General features: G+C 39.0%; 1 protein-coding gene across 3 annotated transcripts in view; it reads right to left on the bottom strand.

Annotated features, from left to right (window-relative positions):
- SNCAIP (synuclein alpha interacting protein) overlaps window positions 1-20,552 on the bottom strand; it is a 75,743-nt gene that overhangs the window by 47,858 nt on the left and 7,333 nt on the right. For all 3 annotated transcript variants that reach the window (XM_057433289.1, XM_057433290.1, XM_057433291.1), the window contains exon 2: window positions 2,162-2,264. In XM_057433289.1, the coding sequence (XP_057289272.1) occupies window positions 2,162-2,218 (57 nt within the window). In that variant the 5' untranslated portion in view covers window positions 2,219-2,264. The remainder of the gene's footprint in view (window positions 1-2,161; window positions 2,265-20,552) is intronic.

The following is a 20,552-nucleotide window of genomic DNA, read 5'->3' on the forward strand; positions in this document are numbered from 1 at the left end:
GCTCAAGAAGCAGGCCCATGCAAATTTCATGATGTTCAACAAGGTCAAGATTCTGCTCCTGAGTCAGGGCAATCACCAGTATCAGTACAGACTGGAGGATGAAGGGATAGAGAGCAGAAAAGAGAACCTGAGGATACTGGTGGATAAAAATTTGGACATAAGCCAGCAATGTGTACCTGCAGACCAGAAAGTTAACTGTACTTGGGCTACACAGCATTCTCCCCCTTGACTCTGCTCTCGTGAGACCCCAGCTGGAGTATGGCACCCAGCTCTGGGGCCCCCAGTACAAGGAAGACACAAACCTGTTGGACCAGGTCAAGAGGAGGGCCATGAAAATGGTCAAAAGGATGGAACACCTCTCTGCATCTATAATACTGGGGAAATGTACACTTTCATTTTCTAATGCACAAATGCATTAGACATTTGAAACAAAAAAAAAAGTAACAAGCCCATTTACATATTTATTTTCCTTTTCAAACAATTTCCTTCTATTTTTTATGTTATTTTGGTTGGAAGGTTCTACAAGCGTCTGGACTATAAACAATGACTTTCTAATTCAGGTACATTTATAAGTGCATCTTTTTAACAGCCTTCTTGCTGCCATTATTTTTAGTCAATACTGTTCTGCACTGGAGTAGAACCAGACGGCTAACAGGAACAATATAAATTGCTAATATTGATGCTATGCAGCTGCTTCTTCCACATCAGGCTAATGATAAAATGTGAAGGTCAGGTATCTCTAAATTGTATGTGGTGAGATATGAGTAGAGCACTAGCACAACCAGGAATTCTCTTGTTAATCTGGATTTTTGCAACAAATCCTTTGCTCTCCTACCTGCTAAAGCAAGGAGTAAAACTGCTACCTCTATAATTTCTGCTGGTTTTTCATTCAAGGTTCAGTGTCCAGTGAAAGAACAGCCTATTAAAGCAGGCAGCCTGAGCTGTTCAGCGGAAAAATGAGTAACCTAACCCACCAGTATGCAGCAACAGCCACAATGGGAGAGACATGGAGAGGTTACATCTATTACGTTTTACAGTTTTACAAAACTGAGTATGGAAACAGATAGCAGGACATGATCTAGCATATAGGTGCAATAAAAAGAAAGTTGCCCAGCACAAAGTATTCACTTAAGATTGGCTCATTGTCTTCTAATATTTTGGACATTTGCCATACTCCTTTTTAATAAAAATTCAACATTACAATAGGTTAAAAAAAACCAATCCTCTCCAAAAGGAATCTGTCTGTGAATAAAGCATCTGGAATCTTTTAAAATGAATCAAGAGTCCCAAATGTTAAAGGAAAAACAGGCCCTTAATTTAACTTCTTTTTTTTTTAAAAAGAAAGTATAAAATTATGAAAATGTGGAAGTGATGGAACACTTTCTTTGATCTGAAAACTGAATTAATAAATTATCTTCTAGTGGATTTAAGTTATGTATTCAAGCCCATTGTTAAATTGACATTAAAAGTATTATCAACTCTATTCTACAAAAAGGAGAAACGCTAGCAGTAGGAGCGTTATCATAATAGAATATACTGTATCAGTGCTTCCTAGAAGAACCACTAACAATGAAGGTGAACGCATTTTTGCTTGCAGTTACAGCTGCAGTTGTTTTAATTGTGACACTAAGGATCAGTGTTGTCTGTGAATCCCTGGAAGTCTTTCTGCCTCTGTCTTTACCGTATCACAGGTACATACATCACACGTGTTGATAAAATCTTGGTATATTTGGAGATGGCTACTGGAGGAAAGGGCAGAGCAACAACTGATTTGGAAAAGGAGCAATTCAGAAGTAAGAGACGCAGGAGGTTTTTTACAAGTTAAATACATTCAGTTAAAAACAAGATAAACATCATTTTGGTATCTACGGCTAGCATCAGAGTGCATATAACTCGTATGAGACAGCAGAGTAGACAAGCAACCCAGAAATATAACTCTCTTATTAATTTGATTTACAAGCAATTTTTAGTACCTGGAGGACAGGAATCAAGATTTCCTTTAAAAACCACATTATTTTATTCTAAATTAAACTTATTTAAACATTGTTATATGAGGAGTAAAAAGGAGTATGGCTTCCAATAATAGTGTAGTTTGTTATATCAGGATTGAGATATCTAAGAATACCTCAACTTGAACAAATAAAATAAGATTTGTACTTACTGATATATCATCACTAAAATCTATTTCATCCAAATCAAGGTATTCAGGGGCTTCCATTATTCTTCTATGGACATTTTGGGTGAGTCAGCATAGTAGTAAAGACCTAATTAAGAAAAAAAGAGATTGATTGTCTACTGAAGAGCCAAAAATTACACAGAAATGGTTTAATATAGTTGCTAAATTACTGAAAATGTTTAACTTGTATAGTCAAGTCTTTCATAATTTAATACTAAAAGCTAAATGCAATTTGCCATCTCTACTCTGCATACCATGAAGAAGCCTTTTTAAAATTTAAGGGAGAATAATACTTGAACCGGAAGCCAAAAATACTTGATTCAACATCACTCAGTCCTTCCATAAGTTCATTATAGGTGTAAAGACCTAAGCTGTTGAGCATCCTCATAAACCCTGCAATCATAGCTACGTTAATAATGTACCTTCCTTAAGGATGCTATTATTTTACTGGCCTGAACGCAGCAACTTCTGCAACTATAGTTCTCCTCTGCCCAAGAAAGTAGGGAAGAATTGAGAATCATGCTGTGCACAGAAAACAAAATCCTATCACACCTTATCTCCACTTACAAGCAATCAAACACATAATGCAGTCCGTGTTTTATACATGGGAGATTTATCTCTCCTCAGCCTGTGAGTGAACTTCTCCCAGAAGAGTAACCAAGGCAAAAATATAATTACATCAATGTGAACTTATTATCTGTGGCCTTAACCATTTCCTTACACGAAGGTAGAAAGAAGAGAAAATTCTTTTGCAAAGCAAGAAATCTGGGTGGAAAGGGAATACGTAATTCTGAATAAGTTGGAGCTTAAACAATCAAAAGACCAAAGACAATAAAACCCTCATTACTTTCTTACTCCTAACTAGAATGAAGGTGTGCATTATCACTACAGACAAGTACAACAGAACTGCACAAGGAAGCTGTTTTAAAGGAAGCTGAAAAATAAAATCACTGCATTTTTAAATAATGTGAGGCACTGTGTGTCAAGTGTTATTATGAAAGCAAATTAAAACCTTCTAGTATTTTTACATAACAAAAGGAAACATCTGAAGAAAAGCAAAAAATACAAGTTCAGTTTATTCATTTGACAACTGCCAAGAAATATATTCATGAATAATGAAGTCGGCTGTGTAGGTCTAAATAAAAACACTGTGTGAAATATTCATATGCAGTTAAGAATGTCCTAGGAAAAGGGAAGAAAATGATTTTCTGCAGGTGCTACTGGCAAACAAAACCTCAGTTAATGTCCTTCATAACACCGCATCCACAGAGAAAGATGATCTTAAGACACCTGTTCTTGAAAAATTATTAGAAGAAGAACCAAAAGGCAAACTTACAGTTCTAAGCTGAAAGAACAGGAAAAAGCAAATTCTTATTTCTTCTTATTTCTCAGAAAGTTACTGAAAGTAAAATATTATTCAGCATCATTTTCTTTCTAAATGAATGTGCTCCTTTTGGCTAGGATAGAGTTAATTTTCTTTATTGTAGCTTGTATGGGGTTATATTTTAGATCTGTGCTGGCAACACTGTTGATAACACTGGGACCTTTTCATTACTGATGAGCAGTGCTTACACACTGCCTTCTCAGCCCACGCCACCAGCGAGGAGGCTGCAGATGCACAAGCTGGAAGGGGACACAGGCAGGACAGCTGACACTTGACATGCTTATGAGGTGGGCTGATGCCAATCTCATGAAGTTTAACCATGCCAAGTGCAAGGTCCTACACCTGGGTTGGAGCAATCCCAGGCACAGCTACAGGTTGGGTGGAGAAGAGATTCAGAGCAGCCCTGCAGAGAAGGACTTGGCAGTGTTGGTTCATGAGAAAATGAACATGAGCCGGCAGTATGCGCTCACAGCCCAGAAAGCCAACTGTATCTTGGGCTGCATCAAAAGGAGCGTGACCAGCAGGTCAAAGGAGGTGATCCTGCCCCTCTACTCTGCTCTCATGAGACCTCAACTGGAGTATCGTGTGCAATTCTGGTGTCCTCAACATAAAAAGGACATGGAACTGCGGGAACAAGTCCAGAGGAGGGCCACGAGGATGATCAGGGAACTGTAGCACCTCCCATATGAAGATAGGCTGAGAAAGTTGAGGCTGTTCAGCCTGGAGAAGAGAAGGCTGCATGGAGACCTCATAGCAGCCTTCCAGTATCTGAAGGGGACCTATAGGGATGCTGGGGAGGGACTCTTCATTAGGGACTGTAGTGACAGGACAAGGGGTAACGGGTTAAAACTTAAACAGGGGAAGTTTAGGTTGAATATAAGGAAGAAATTCTTTCCTGTTAGGGTGGTGAGGCACTGGAATGGGTTGCCCAGGGAGGTTGTGAATGCTCCATCCCTGGCAGTGTTCAAGACCAGGTTGGACGAGGCCTTGGGTGATACGGTTTAGTGTGAGGTGTCCCTCCCCATGGCAGGGGGGTTGGAACTAGATGATCTTAAGGTCCTTTTCAACCCTAACTATTCTATGATTCTATGACACCAACTGACCCAGGGGATATCCCACACTTTATGATGTCATGAGCAGTATATGAAGCTAGGGGAAGAAGAAGGAAGGGAGGATATTCAGAATGATGGTGTTTATCTTCCCAAGTCACTATTACACGTGATGGAGAGCTGCTGTCCTGGATATGGCTGAACACCTGCCTGCCCATGTGAAGTCCTGAATTTACTTCACTTACTGACCCACGAATTTTCCCACTTGTACCCTTTCAATTCTCTCCCCTATTCCACTAAGGGGAAGTCAACAAGCAGCTCTAAGGGGCTTAGTTGCTGTATGGGCTTAAACAATGACAATGAGAAAGAAAAAAATGCGGTGGGGGGAGGGAAGCAGATAAAGGGAGGATGGAAAAGGGGGAAAGCATGTATTTTCTTTCATACATTAGGGTATTTGTGTTCCTTGCAAAAAGAGAAGGAACTCCTGGGGAGGAGAAACTGGGGAGGAAGGCAGCACCTAAGAACCACCTCAACTACCTGTTGCTGGCTTTTATTGAGACTGTTAGACTTCAGTCAAGCAGTGAGAAATGAGATGGATACAAAAAGATAAAAACAGTATAAAGCCCTCAGTCAGCTCAATATGAGGAAATAGAAGTAGCTAGAATGTGAAACTAGTCAGAAGCACAATTCCCAAATGCTAAATTTATTCTTAAAGGGAGCCACTAAAATCAGTCAAAATCCCTGTAATGAGAGGAACTAGCTGTTGTGAAAAGGCACGACATATTCGAGTCTACAGGTTCTTTTCCACATTAAAGATTTTGCTTTGTTAACAGAAACATAGAATTTCAGCATTTTTTTACGGTTTATGCTTTAACATGTTGCATTTGGGTGACATTAAAGCTTACTTGTGGCAAAGTGCACTGCCACTTCATTGGGTTTGTGTAGCAACTTTTGTTAACAGGGTGTTACAGGGGCAGTTTCTGTGAAAATACAGCAGAAGCTTCCCATGTCAATCCCAACTGACTCCAAGACTGTCCCAATACTGGCCAAAGCTGAACCCACCAGTGACAGTAGTAGTGCCTCTGGAATAACACGCTATGCCTGAAGAAGGGGTAAAAACCCTTCTGCGCAACAGCAGCTGGGAGAGAAGAGTGAGAATATGTGAGAGCAACGGCCCCGCAGACAGGAGGCAGGGACGATGCTCCAGGCACTGGAGCAGAGGTTCCCCTGCAGCCCATGGTGCAACCCATGGTGAGGCAGCTGTGCCCCTGAAGCCCATGGAAGTCCATGGTGGAAAAGATTCCACCTGCAGCCCATGGAGGACCCCACACTGGTGCAGGGGGATTCCTGAAGGAGGCTGTGATCCCAGGGGAAACCCATGCTGGAGCAGGGTCCTGGCAGGAGCTGTAGCCCTACGGAGAGAGGAGCCTGCGCTGGAGCAGGTTTGCTGCAGGACTTGTGACCTCACAGGGACCCACACTGGAGCAGTATGTTCCTGAAGGATGCACCCCTTGGAAGGGACCCACGCTGGAGCAGGGGAAGAGTGTGAGGTGGAAGGAGTGGTAGAGATGACATATAATGAGCTGAATGCAACCCCCATACCCTATCCCTCTCAGCTGCTAAGGGAAGAGGACACACAGGAGTGAAGTTGAATGGGGGAAGGGAGGGGTGCGGGGAAGGTGTTTTAGGTCTTGTGTATGTTTCTCACTATCCTGCTCTATTTCTAACTGGCAACAAATGAAAGAAATTTACCCCAAGTTAAGTCTGCTTTGCCAGTCTTGATCTCAGCTCAGGAACCTTTTAATCTTATTTTCTCCTCTTGTCCTGTTGGGCATCCGACAGTCAAGCAAAATCAACTTACCACAGAATCCCTCCACGAAGGTAAAGGCTAGCTGTCAGTTTATCACCATGACTACCAGCTCAAACCAAGTAATTAAGCCGGTTTTATGAGCAAGATAAGTGCCAACTCTGTATGTACTATCTTACAAAAATTACAGGATTGTAGAATCTACCCAGTACTATTCCATAAGGTGATACGTGTGAAGTATGAATGAGAATTAAAATATAAAAGTTTAAAGGTTAAAGACATAAATAGACTATATCACATGCAAAGAACCTAAAACCAAACTACAGCTTCACTAAGTTTCAGTTTTCCACTGGAATTAAATGGATTAAAAACCCCTCATCAGTATGTTTAAATCAATGAAAGAGATACTCTAAGAATGTCACACAACAAGCCAGAATCATGAAGTTATTTTGCAGTTAAAACTGATATATTCAAGTTAAAAAAAAAAATAAATAAACCTGCATAGAAAACTACTATTCCTCATTACCACATATCTCAAGGTTTTAGAACAAAAAGATCTCAACCTTTCAAACTTCTTATTTAGTTCTAAATTGCAAGAAACCATTAAACAAAAAAAAAACCCAGCTGCATCCATCCATGGTTGACAAAAGGACTACATTTTAGCTAAAGGTGTACAAAACTCCTTGTGTCAGTCCACAGCCTTGCAACATTACTTCCCCAAAAATGTTACCTTCCATCATCTCAAAACATAAAGACCATGAAACACACAAAGGCTGAAGAGAAAACTGGTAACCAAAACATATTTTCTCTACGGAAAACTTATCTTTCTGAAAATAGTGTTCAGTTATATGTAAAGAAAGGGCAAGAGAGTTATGCATTCTGTTTGCTGTAAGATTTTAATTTCTTACTTGATGAGGTAAAACTGCACAGCAACTCAGGACAAATACTATGACCAAATATGATTTCCCATGAGTGTGCTTGGAGTCTAATTCAAGAGGTGCACTTTTTTTTGATACAATTCAACATAGTAGAACTATACCATACATAATTCAAACCATATGGTAAGCAGAGTGCTCAGAGTTGTGACTATTTTGAGACCAATGCTGGCTGAATCCAGCATATCACCAGAAGTATAAACAATCTGAACACCACTCACTAGCAGATCATAAGCACAACTGTTCAAATCCAGGGTAAAAATAAGTGCAATCAGAATTGCAACTGCCAGCAAAGACTGACATGAGATGAATAATCTATTTCCAGCATTAAGACCAGAACAATACAGATGACTGTCTCTAGCCAGCCAGCAGAAATGTCTGATCAATTTTCCTAACTGTATTATGGAAGCTAGTCATTAAATTTCCCACAAAATTTAATCCAGAAAAGGGCATTTCTTGTCTGGAAATTTGGCTTGCAGAGGGACACATTTTATACAGGTAAAAGAAATCCTATTTCCTCTCAGAATTCACAGCTAAAAGAAAGAAGCTGCATAAACATCACCCATATGTGCTCAAGAAAAATTGCTTTTTTTTATAGTTACATGAAAAAATTTCACCAGGGGGAATAATCCAGCTAAAAATTACCACACACAAATGTGGTAATAGTATTGGTATAGTAACATATTGCATATGTTGCACTGCAACTGATATTAAACAGTGATTAGGTTGTGAAATAAAGCAAAAAGAAAACCCCAAACTCACCCTTCCCTTTTTCAAACAGCAGTAGAAATCCTTTTTTGTTTTTCCAAAACATAGATTTTGTCTGCTCTTGTCCTTCTTAGCTAAAGTAGTTGTCTGAACTCAGTTCCTGTTACTGACAAATATTCAATACAATTACGTGAATGAGGAAAAAAAAGGCACAAAGAAAGCAATTCCCAGTAAAATGATAATTAAAAAAACCCAAACAAACAAACAACGCAAAACAGAAACACCCCAACAATTAAGTATTAGATACAGAAAAGCAAATCCATCAATTTCTGCAAACACTAAACTTCCACTCTACACTGAGGGTATGCATTACCTAGAGATGAAATGCTTACACTGTTCACAGATTTCTTTTTTAAGGTAGATCAAGACTTGGATTTGTCTCACCACACTGTCTCAAGAAAACAATCACCCCAACAAGGGGCTGATGAGCCTTCTGAGGAAGAGGAAGACTGAACGTGGGAAAGGCAGGATTGCTTTAAAAGCCAGTCCTCATGCTGACTTTGTATTATGAAGCCAATGGGCATTGCCTTATCCGTACTAAGGCACATCAGGCAAGAACAAGATCATACAGGTGAACATTTGCTGTCTGTCAATGAACTGAGTGAATGGAGAGACTGGCATGGCAGGTAGAAAGCAGGCAAGCATCTGTTTTTTGTTCTGTCTGCTCAATGCAAAACTGTGGACTAAAAAAAAATAACTGATTTGCCCTTTGCAACAAGGCTGTAGCAAATACGGTAGCTTTGAAAGGAATCTGATCCAGTACCTCAGCCAAAAACAGTCTTAGTGCTCCACATGAAAGACTAAATCCAAGAGGGTGCACAGGAGAGACATCCTCTATTGAGCCAAAACAAAATAACTAATTAAGAATGCATCATTTTAATTATTTATGGATACATAGACAACAAGAACAAATAATAAAATAATCTGCTGTCAATTGAATGTCTACTTTGGTTGTAACTCTAAGAAATCCTGCTAAATGCCACAGAGGATTTTATTTTTCACATCTCAGAAATCTCAGAACTGCTATACCAAAATATTTGAGGATTTACTTAAACTTTTAATTAAATATAAAGTAAATCAGATGTAAATACTTCTATGGTGGTTGGCAAAAGGCTGTTTCCTTAAGCACAGTTAGTATTAAAGATTTAGGCTTTAAACATCAGAATGCCATGATGGTTGCTTTTTAATTAAGGGATAAGGTTACATTTTACAATTATAGTTCTAAGATAACAAAATAAACATATCACCCTTTCCTAAGCATCAGAAACTATAGCAGCTCAAGATGAACAAGATTCATGGGCAGAAAGGAAAGACCTTACATCTTTAATTTAAGCATACAGTATGTTTTTCAAGTAATGTTTGAAATCTGGTAAGTGTCTGAATTTTATTCCCTAACATTAAGAAATGCCAAGAGCATAAACCCAAGTTTCTTCACTTTGAAATAAATAGAACAGTGTAATGTTATATTATGTTAAATCTATTCAGCATGCAGTGAAAAGCCCAGCACCTAATTAAAATTTATGGTTCGGGAAGGTACATCATCTGTCAGCAGTAGGAAATATCTAGAACCTTGAATTCAGTTCCTCCATCCTCTGTAACAGTGAAGTTCTAGCAAAAAAATTGATTTGTCCTTGTAACCCTATTTATTACATAGTATAAAGACAGCCTGTGTTCAGGAGCACTGCTATAATTAGGGGATATGAGGTTTGGATAATTTAATGAAGGCAAGAAAGCTTGTCCACTGGATCCCAGCAAAGCCAGTCTGGGCTAACACCACCACCTCTGCAGCTGTCACACCTCTTAGTACTTATGCTCCCTAGTGCCTAGCTGTGATAAATGCGGAATACAAGGAGAAAGCATCAAAGATATAGAAAGCTTGCAGTTTCATCTGAATAGAATTAGAACAGAACAGAACAGAATAGAAAAATTTCAGTTGGAAGGGACCTACAATGATCATCTAGCCATGAGAAATATTTTATATTTAATACTATACATATACACTTGTAGAAGACCACAGCTTCTCACTCTTATTTACATTCGCTTCATTATCCTTAAGGGGGAAATTACTTGGATAAAATCAATCGATATTCAAGCATATGACATCAAGAACAGAAAGAATGACACTACAGCTCAAATGGAGGTTCATTTTCTTTTCAAGCATACCACTTTTGCTTCATTCAGTCACATAAAATGACAATCTGACATATGGTTAGACTCGGTTGACACTTCCAAGTCACATAAGGATTTGTGATATTATAATGCTGTGAAGTGCATTGTGCAATCAATTTTTGTAACCTTCTAGGGGTCTCAAAGTGCTCTTTTTCCAATTACGTGAAGTAACATCTTTTCTATTACTTGCCATGCTCAGTGTCTGGATTGTCTATTACTGACTGAGCACATCTCTTGTACTAGTTTGTTTTATTTACTTTTCTTCCTTTTATTTTCCAAGAAAAATATATTGTAAATGAAATTATCTATCTAGTCAATTTTTAAAATAAATATATAAAGGGAAGGCTCAGTAGGGAGATTTTAAAGAGTAAAGGTTAATTTTAAATAGCAATGTATTGTTAAACAAAAACAACCAAACCAAACCAAAAAAGTTACCAGTGAGGCTGAAAAATGATGATTTATTTCAGTGAAGGAATAAATTCTGAGACCAGGATTACCTTATCCTTTATCACATTTGTACCGAAGTTTTCCTGAGTTTAAAAGTTCACAGCAGCAATTCACAACAGCATGATACTTCTAAAGCAAGTAGAAATAAAAGCACTGCTTTTAATCACCATGCAAGTACCATCAGTGCACAAGCTATACTGATAGGACAGGAAAAAGGAATGCAGTGAAGCACAACAATTTTCCAAGACCAAAAGATGCTATTTTTAAAATTCAACTTCAGAAAAACTCTGCATTTCAGACATGTGGAAACAATATACCCACAGCTCTGAAGAGGCACGAATACTGAGCCCAGTTCTGTTCCTAATGAAGTCACTGGTTTTAGATAAGAACAAATGTATTTGTTTCTGGCCAGACAAAACTGAACTTCTCCTGGTTGTCTGCCTAGACCTCAAGATCACATACTGCTTGGATATAAACCAGTCTTATCAAGTCTTAAAGGAGATGAGCCAGCAATGTGTGCCTCCAGCCCAGAAAGACAACTGTACCCTGGGCTATATCAAGAGGAGCATGGCCAGCAGGTCGAGGAAGGTGATTCTGCCCCTCAACTCTAGTGAGACAAAATCTGCAGTAGAGCTTCCTGCTCTGGTGTCACCGGTACCAGAAAAACATGGATCTGTTGCAGCAACTCCCAAGGAGAACCACAGAAATGATCAAAGGGCTGGAGTACTTCTCCTACGAGGAAAGGCTGAGAGAGTTGGACTTGTTTAGCCTTGCAGAAGAGAAAGACTCGGGGAGATCTTACTCCGGCCTTTCAATACTTAAAAGGGGCTTATAAAAGAGATGTGAACAGACTTCTTAGCAGGGCCTGTTGTGACAGGTCAAGAGGTAATGGTTTACCTAAAAGACGGTAGGTCAAGATAAGATACAAGGAAGAAACTGTTTACAAGGATGGAACAGGTCACCCAGAGAGGTGGTAGATGTCCCATCCCTGGAGACACTCAAGGCCCAGCTGGATGTGGCTCTGGGCACCATGGTCTAGTTAAAAATGTACCTGCTCATTGCAGGGGGGCTGGACTAAATGACCTTACAGCCCAAACCATTCTATGGTTCTATGATTCTATTTTAAAGAAGTCACTTAAAGGTAGGTAACAGTGTACAGTTCACCTACTTTGTCTTCTGCCCCCATGAATTGTATGGAAAATTCATCACAACTTGGGGCATGTAAACATCAAGTATCTTTAATGATTACAGTGACTGACACTATGCAGTCTGTAAGTAAACATTTGTCATGATTAACAGAGTGAAGATAAAGTGTGCTTATGAAGACACAGTTCCTAATGTTTGTTGGTTTTTTTTTTTAGGAGGCTGAATTGTATTCCATGTAACTTACTACAAAGGGAAAGAGTTACTCCAAGGATGACATCTGAGCTCCAGTAAAGTACAAACAAGCTTTGCCATTACTCTCTGTGTGACTAAGACATCACACACCTTAACTAGTATTTATTTGACTGTTAGGAAGTACTTCCTTCTTGCTTTTGTAAATACTACTCCATTTAGCACTCTCATGAATAACCACGAGATTTAGTATTACTTCTTCATTCCCAAAAGAAAACAGCAACCTAACAAAACCAAATCAATATTCAGGCTACCAAGTGATCTGACTAACTGAAGAACTGTTTTTACTGTAAAGAAAGAAATCTGCTCACTGCAAACCACCCCAGGTTTCTCATAATTAAACCATCCTTTCCACCCCACAGCTTATCTTTTCTTCAACATTCAAGCATGCAGAAAACTAGACTTCAAGCATTCAGCCAAAATAAATGCACTTGAGCATTGTGGACTGAGGCCTAGAAAAATAAATCTGTTTGTTTCAATTAGGCTTGAAGCAGAAACCTTTGGAATTGGAAATTAACGGCTGTTATTTTAAAATTGAAACAGCATACATGATTCAAGCATTGTGCAAAAGCTAAAGCACTGTCTGATTAATGACAGGATCAAAAAAATAAGAGGTCAACTGATCTGTTGAAAAGAAGATATTTAGTTGGCTGTATTTGATTAATTTATGGCTTTATTTCCTTTGAACTACTATAAAGTTATTTGCTCTTAATACAAAGTACCTTACAGTCATGCAAAATTAATATGTTTACATCATTGTACTCAAGCTTGTATGGCAACTTGTTTCAGTTATTTCACATCAGCTAACTCTATGGACTTTAAGACTCACTGACATGCAGATCCAAACCAGATCAAGCAACTGTCCTGTGTAAATGACATAAGCACATACATGTATAAATGGAGGGGAAGACCAGACAGAAACCTTACTAGTATACACAGCAATAACTATCACCATTACTTATCCCTAGAGTGCCACTGTTTGTACTGATATAGTGACAGCAGAGTACAAAGTAGGATAGCAGTTGTACTGGATGCTCTGTGCACATTTGGAACATTGGAACATATAGTTGCTGCCTTAGATGCAATCCACAGCCAAACTGCAAGTAAACCAGGTGGTGGGATTTATTATAGCTTCTAACATCTTAACTTTTGCATTAGAAGTGGGACATGGTCTGGCTCTGCCACTTTATCCACTTGCCAACTCACGTCAGTAAGAATCACAGAGCTTTAATCGAGGTACCATGCACAGAGGTATAGTTTCTACTGAGTACGCTGCATCAGCATCCTTTCCTCTCCTCTCCTCTGTGACACAGACCACAAAGTAACTTTAACCATTAATTTCTATAAGCTTATTACTTATTTAGCAATTTTCCATATTAAAAAAAATATTTTACATGTGAGGGAAGATAAAATGAAACGATGCACTGTTCATTCTTCTCAGCCATTTCATATTACAGGGCGTTAAACCAGTCAAGTGTGGAAAATATCCTGTAGTTCTACTTATATCCACTCTACTTTCATCCCACTTACCTAAGCTGTGGAGTACTACTTCCGGACAGCCGCTGACCCTATTTGGGCATGACAGCTTCTCCCTTCACTTGTTTAAAAAGGGTCTTTAAATGGTAAGGAGGTCCTGCTACTTCGTTTAGACTGTTCTTTAAATATGTATTTAACTTCATGTTATCTTCAGTTATGGCTCATTCTCAAAATGAATTTGTTCAGTCTCACCACTAACGTTTCACAGCAGTGTGACTCTAAAGTGACAAAATGTTTCTGCTTAAAATAGAGAATAATAGTTCTCAAATCTCTGTTATACAAAAAAATACTAGTGTCCATTTAAAATTACCTACTTGTAAATTTAAAATCCAGTCATGCAGAGATATATGAAACAGTCACCCCCAAAAAATAAACTACTTAAAGTGTGATATTCTTATCATTCAGATTTGAAGGGGCCTGAGATCATTTAGTCCAACACCTCTGCTCATGCAGGGTCAGCTAGAGTAGGTTAAGCCCAGGACTGCCCAGCTGGCTTCTGAGTATCTCCAAGGATGGAGACTCCACAGTATCTCTGGGCAACCTGTACCACTGTTTGATCAGTAAAAAAAAAAAGTGTCTTCTTGTGTTCAGATGGAATTTCATGTGGTTCATTTTGTACGTATTGCCTCTTGTCCTGACAGTGGGCACCACAGAGAACAGACTCGTTCCCTCTTCTTCATTCTATCCCATCAGGTATTTATACACATAGGTAAGATTCTCCTGATCTTTTTTTTCTTCAGGCTCAATAGTCCCAGCTCCCTCAACCTCTGTTGATATGAAAGAGGCTCTTGTCCCTTAATCTTCTTGTCTCTGCACTGGACTTACTCCAGTAAGTCCGTATCTCTCTTGTACTGGAGACCCCAGAACTGGCCCCAGTATTACAGGTGTGGCCTTGCTGGGGCTGAACAGAAAGGAAGCACCACCTCTATTGGCTTGATGGCAAAACTTCCTAAAGCAGCACAGAAGTCTGTTGACTAACTTTGCCACAGCAGCATATTTCTGGCTCATGGTCAGCCTTGTGTCCACAAAGACCCCCAGGTCCTTCTTTGCAGAGCTTGTTTCCAGCCGCTTAGCCCCAGACATGTGTGGATTCATGGGGTTATTCCTCCCCTGATGCAGGACTTGGCATTTCCCACTGCTGAACTTTGTGTAATTCCTCTCTGCCTAGTCCATCATCCTGTTCAGGTCCCTCTGAATGGCAGCATAAGTCCTTTCAGTTTTGTATCATCTGCAAACTTCATGAGACTGCACTCTGTCCCATTGTCCAGGTCTGTTTAACAGCTCATGTGAAGATCTGAAGCAGTACTGGCACCAGTACTCACTGCTCGGGTAGACCACTAATGACTTGTCATTAATTAAACTTTGTGCTACTGATCACAGCTCTCTGGGTGCAGCCTCACAGATAGTTTTGAATCCATCTCCCTGTCCACTTGAGCCAACTTTTGTCAGCTTGTCTATACGGATGTTATGGGACACAGTGTTAAAAATCTTAGCAAACAACATCCACTGCTCTCCCACTATCCACCTGCATCCACCTACCTGTAGAACACTGTCGGGTTGGTTATACATTGTTTCTCTTTCCCGAATCAATGCTGATTAGATTATTTTCTTGCACTTCATGTGTTTGAAAGTGCTTTATAGGAAGCTTCTCTCCATCACCTTACTAGAGACTGAGGTAAGGCTGATCTCTTTTTTTCTTTTCTGAGGAAAAACTCTGGTTTTCCACAGGTTTTCCTTCTCACCCTTCTTGAAGTCAGGACTGACATTTGGTCTTCTCCAGCCTTCAATGACCATGGCCTTTCAAAGATAATCTAGACTGGTCACACAATGACATCAACCATCTCACTCAGCACTGATGGGTGCAGTCTGTCAGGCCCCATGTAGGTGTGTCCAGTTGAAGCGCTTCCTCGTCCTTCACTTTGTCCTCCTCCTTATCCTTCCTTGCTCCAAACTTTTCCTCTGATCTCAGATGCCTGGGATTCATGCAGCCTGCTACACCCATAAAGATACACCCATAAAGACTGACAGAGGACACTGGGTAACTTGGCCTTTTCTGTGTCTGGTGTCACTAGTTCCCTTTCCCCATTCAGCAGCAGGTTTTCTCTAGTCTTTCTTTGACTGCTTATGTATTTACAGAAGCCTTTCCTGTTACCCTGCACATCCTTTGTCAGACTCAACTCCAGGTCAGCCTTGGCTTTCATCCATGCAAGATCAGACAACAACTTTATACTGCTCCTGGGTTAACTGCCCCTGTTCCAACTATTGTACATTTCATGTCTGAGTTCACTCAGGAGCTCCTGGCTCATTCATACAATAAGCAGAACAGACTCCTGCCACCTTTGCTTGATTTCCGGCTTGTTGGGCTGGACTTTTCTTCAGCTTAGAGGTGGTCTTTGTATATCAACAAGTGAATTCAGACTCCTCTTCTTTCCAGAGCTGTAACCTATGGGATTTTTCCAAGCAGATCTCTGAAGAGATGTATGGACTAGTACTGGTGGCTCCTATGTTAACAATGATTTCTTTCTCTAAGCATTTATTTCTCTGTTATTTTTCTAGTTTATAAATTTGTGTGACTCTAAAGAAAACAAATTTTTAATTTCAAACACTGGGTAACACTGGGTATAATGCTAGTAATGTAGGATATACAACATTGAAAAGTAAACCCAAAGCAGAGATCATAGAATCATAGAATAGTTAGAGTTGGAAAGGACTTTAAGATCATCTAGTTCCAACCCCCCTGCCGTGGGCAGGGACACCTCACGCTAAATCATATCACCCAAGGCCTCATCCAACCTGGTCTTGAACACTGCCAGGGATGGCCAAGCAATTGCATTTTATATACACTTTTACAGATTGCCATGGTTTCAATGCATTTTGATTTTAGTGTCCTCCTTATGTACTGAAATAGTTAACAGAGAAGAGAAACAAAAAAGAAATAATACTGTTTAAAGAATTTTTGGGTTGTGCAGAAACAGAAATACCTATCAAAATAATTGTTTGCATAATTATGATATAAACAAGCTGCAATTAGGATGTACTTATCATTTCATTATGTTGCTCATTATGACCAAAATATCCTGTTTGTTCTCCCTGTTCAAACAGGAAAAAACCAACCCTGTTCATGAAAGCAATTCTTTACAGCGTTTCAAAAGGAAACTGGAGCTGGTAAACACATGTTCTTATGGGAAATTGCCATAATCCTGACTACATCCCAGCAGGCTCCGAAAATATTTCTCACAAAGTTCCTTCTATACATCTAGAACATACATACAACAGACTATGCTTCAGTCCTTTTAAGGAACGTGCTAGACTAATTAAGAGAGCATCACTCTTGCATTTCCTTTCAAATATCTGCCTTTTGCTACAGGTATTCTGCAGTATTTGTTTTCTCTCCTATTTTCATGATTTCTGCACTTTATCAGTCTATGAAAGAGGCCATGAAAGTTTATATCTAGATGCTCCACTGACAGCATCTTACTGTAGGCTTCTAATGCAGTAAGGCCAACACATAGGCTATTGATAAACACATTTCATTATGTTCGTATCATTAAACTCCTACTATTCTTCCAGGACAATTATCAGAGAAATCAATACAGTTGTTATTTTTTATGTGGTTGCTAAGAGGTTTTGAAATTGATCCCACAGGTTTTTTATTACTATTGACTGATACATCAAAAAACACAAACAGATCAACATAGCTACTTTACTCACTTTCATTCAGCTAAATATCTATAAGCCATTAGAGACATGCAAAAGTCACAAATTTCTGGATGAGGAACACTAACATTGATGAAAATTTTAAAAAACTTCACCACTTGAAAAATGTATATCACTCTTTACAATCTAAAATGGACAGCATGACTTCCTCAGCTGTTTTTTCTTTACTACTTCTTTTCTGAGTTTTTATCCTCTTGCATCTAACAAGCCTATTCAGTTAAAGAAAGAGACCACATAAGACATGGAAACACTTCGAATGCAATCAGAGAAAAGTACAGAAAGTATCTTGAACTTTTTATTCTGAATATAGATCTTTCATGTTCCAAATCAGACACCTAGCAATTAGTCTTCCTGAAGGGCTCTGTCATTCAGCATCAATTACTGTAATTATCTTTTTTTGCCAAAACCAGAACCAGTAGCAGCTAGAACTTTGCCAGGACTACTGTCCGTGTAAAGCATGCACCACATCCTCTCTCAGCAGCTGTATTTTCCAGAATTGTTTAACAGACAGATGAAAAGGCATGCCTCACTGTCTCCCGCTAACTGGAGCAATAATCATTTGTGCAAGTTTAAACCGAGTGTTTTAAAGATAGCACAGATAAGGAAAAGGGATGGGTGCACTTCTGCCCTGTGTAATTTACTACATTTTTTAAAAGTGGATTTGGAATTCCTCCTTTCTGATTTATCAGTATTGTACTCTCTCACTTATTCTGTATTGGTATAAACAGCTGCAGAAAATGCAGCAGAGAGAAAGGAAAAACCTCAGAGCTTTAATGAACTTAGAGGAATTTATAACCAATGCCCTCCATTAAACCAGTGTGTTTTCCTTTACCACATGCAAAAATATTGCAGTAATATTTTTAACTTTTTGGATGTCAGTTGGCCAGAATGACTTGCTACTACAGTTGGAAAACAAACCACAAATGTTCTACCGCTAAAGTTTAAATCTATCTCCTGGGTTTGACTCCACACTATAAATTACTAAAACAAGCAGGAAAACATTTTATTTACACTTCTGTTACTTTCCATCCAGGACTCTAATCTCCAGACAACTATTCAAACTCCCTTGCTCCACTATATGTGACTCTCGTAAAGCCCAATATTTTAAGTGCTCTGCCTTAAAGGACTCTAGCTACTTCTGTGGGTGTCACTTTTAATTAAGGACACATGGAAAGGAAATGAAGGAGCCAAAAAGCACTCTTGTTGTCTGGAAAAACACTAGAATGCATGGACATGGGTGACAACAGCAGGAAAAAGCAGAGCTGGATAATAGGAAATGTTTGCAGCTGATAGAAACAGTTTAGTGCCTCTTATTCAAGCATATGAAGAAGCCCAAAAATCTGCCTCGAATGATTTTTTTTTTTTAAATGAAAAATGAAACTGTTTAAATTTTCAAAGGTAACAGGAAACCAAAAATATTAACACGGACAAACCTTTCAAAACTGTTAAAAGCACATTGTATTTTCTTTCTACATATTCTACTCAAACTTCACTGAATAAGAAATCATTCATAGAGCTATCAAACCATGTAGTGAACTAGACAGTGAGAACCAGGAAGTTTAACAGCTGAAGATGACCGGAAAGGGCCTGCTGATAAACAAGAATGGGACACCAGAAATCATTTACGTATTGACTGATTTGTAACTCTTTTTTACTCAGCAGTAGCTTCATTTTTGCTCCACACCACTATATTTCTGTTCAAAGGGCCAAGAAAGCATGCCAAAACCAGATGGTTCTGGTCTCTAGTAACTATCAACTGATATCCAATTTGGATTCCTAGCCACTAGCCTTCACAAGTGAAAATTATGCAACCGTATCACTTAGGATGACCTCTGAAAGGGCCTGCAATTTGAGATACAGAAACTGTATGCCCGAGCTGCTTATCATAGAAACAGAAGGACTAAGCTCTCACCACTGAGCTATCTTGATTTCCAGGACTCCCAACTCCTCCACCTCCAATGAGTTAGCCTGTACTTCACCCTTGAACTCTTCTCTAGTAATGACTCTTGGGCCCACCAGAAACAGCTGTTATGTTTAGTACAATCTGTTGACAGGGATTATTGAAAGAATGCATGGCCAAATACCACATGCATGGCCAAATACCACAATCTGTTTTTTCACTAAAAATTACAACAACCAACATTTCTACTCCTAGTCCTAGAAGGGTGTAAAAGAATAAATTTAGAAACTGGGAACACATCTATCTACTGAGGGAAAAAAAAAAAGGAGAACATTTGGCAGACAGCAGTTTAGCTTCACAAGCAAATATTTAGTTATCTGCAACTGACAAGTAAGCAGAAACACTGATTGGCTAGATGTGGTTTAAAATCTGAGCAAGTAATTTAGCATCAATGTTATAATGTTTAGTTTTCAAGTAAACAATATTGTCATAGGAAAGCTTGTGCTTGTGGATAATAGTACTATAATTTGTAGTTTTATGAACATAATTTTCTCCTTCTATAAAGTAAATCATCAGTCTTGGCATGTGACCAAGTTACAAGTGTAGTTGCTTTACTGGGAATAAATGCAGCTGGCTAGGCAGTATTGTAAGACTGTTACTCCATTTTTCAACAAAGGAGTATTTCTTTTACTGCCTCTTTTTCCCACACACATATATGCTGAAACAAGCAACAGCACTCCAGGTAGGATGTGTCTCGGTTTCAGGAAGAGAAGACAGCTTTAATACTGTTCAGAACAAATCAGGGCCAGTTGCAACTGTTCAAGAGATTATTCCTTTTAAACCAGCTCCAATCTTTTCCATTCACTTGTTGCAAGGTAAAGGGGCATTACATCTGGTAAGCAGGGAGGAACAAGGATTTCCTGGTTCATGTATCCTACTAAACAGAAGAAAGCATTGCCAATGCCAGAATTTGGATTGTGGAATACTGTCAAAGTTGGGATCCTTATGTGGTCCAGGATGTTCATATGGTGTTTCAATTATACAGATGATTCACTGATTTTTATCATAGCTGTACAGTCTGAAAAGGAACTCTGGACTGCAATGTCAGTTCAGCACTTAGCTGCTACTAACAAATATGATCTAGGTTGCTTGTTTCCTAGTAAATCCATCTTCCAAGAACTATATTTTTGCTACTCAAAAGTCAGTTGTAACTCTCACCAATGCTCCTAGAAGATTTGAGATGATGTCTTATGATTCCAGAAGAACCAT

Source organism: Pezoporus wallicus, unplaced genomic scaffold (assembly GCF_028554395.1).
Source record: "Pezoporus wallicus isolate ANWC-B61680 ecotype Strahan unplaced genomic scaffold, APGP_CSIRO_Pwel_v1 contig_4055, whole genome shotgun sequence".
NCBI lineage: Eukaryota > Metazoa > Chordata > Aves > Psittaciformes > Psittacidae > Pezoporus > Pezoporus wallicus.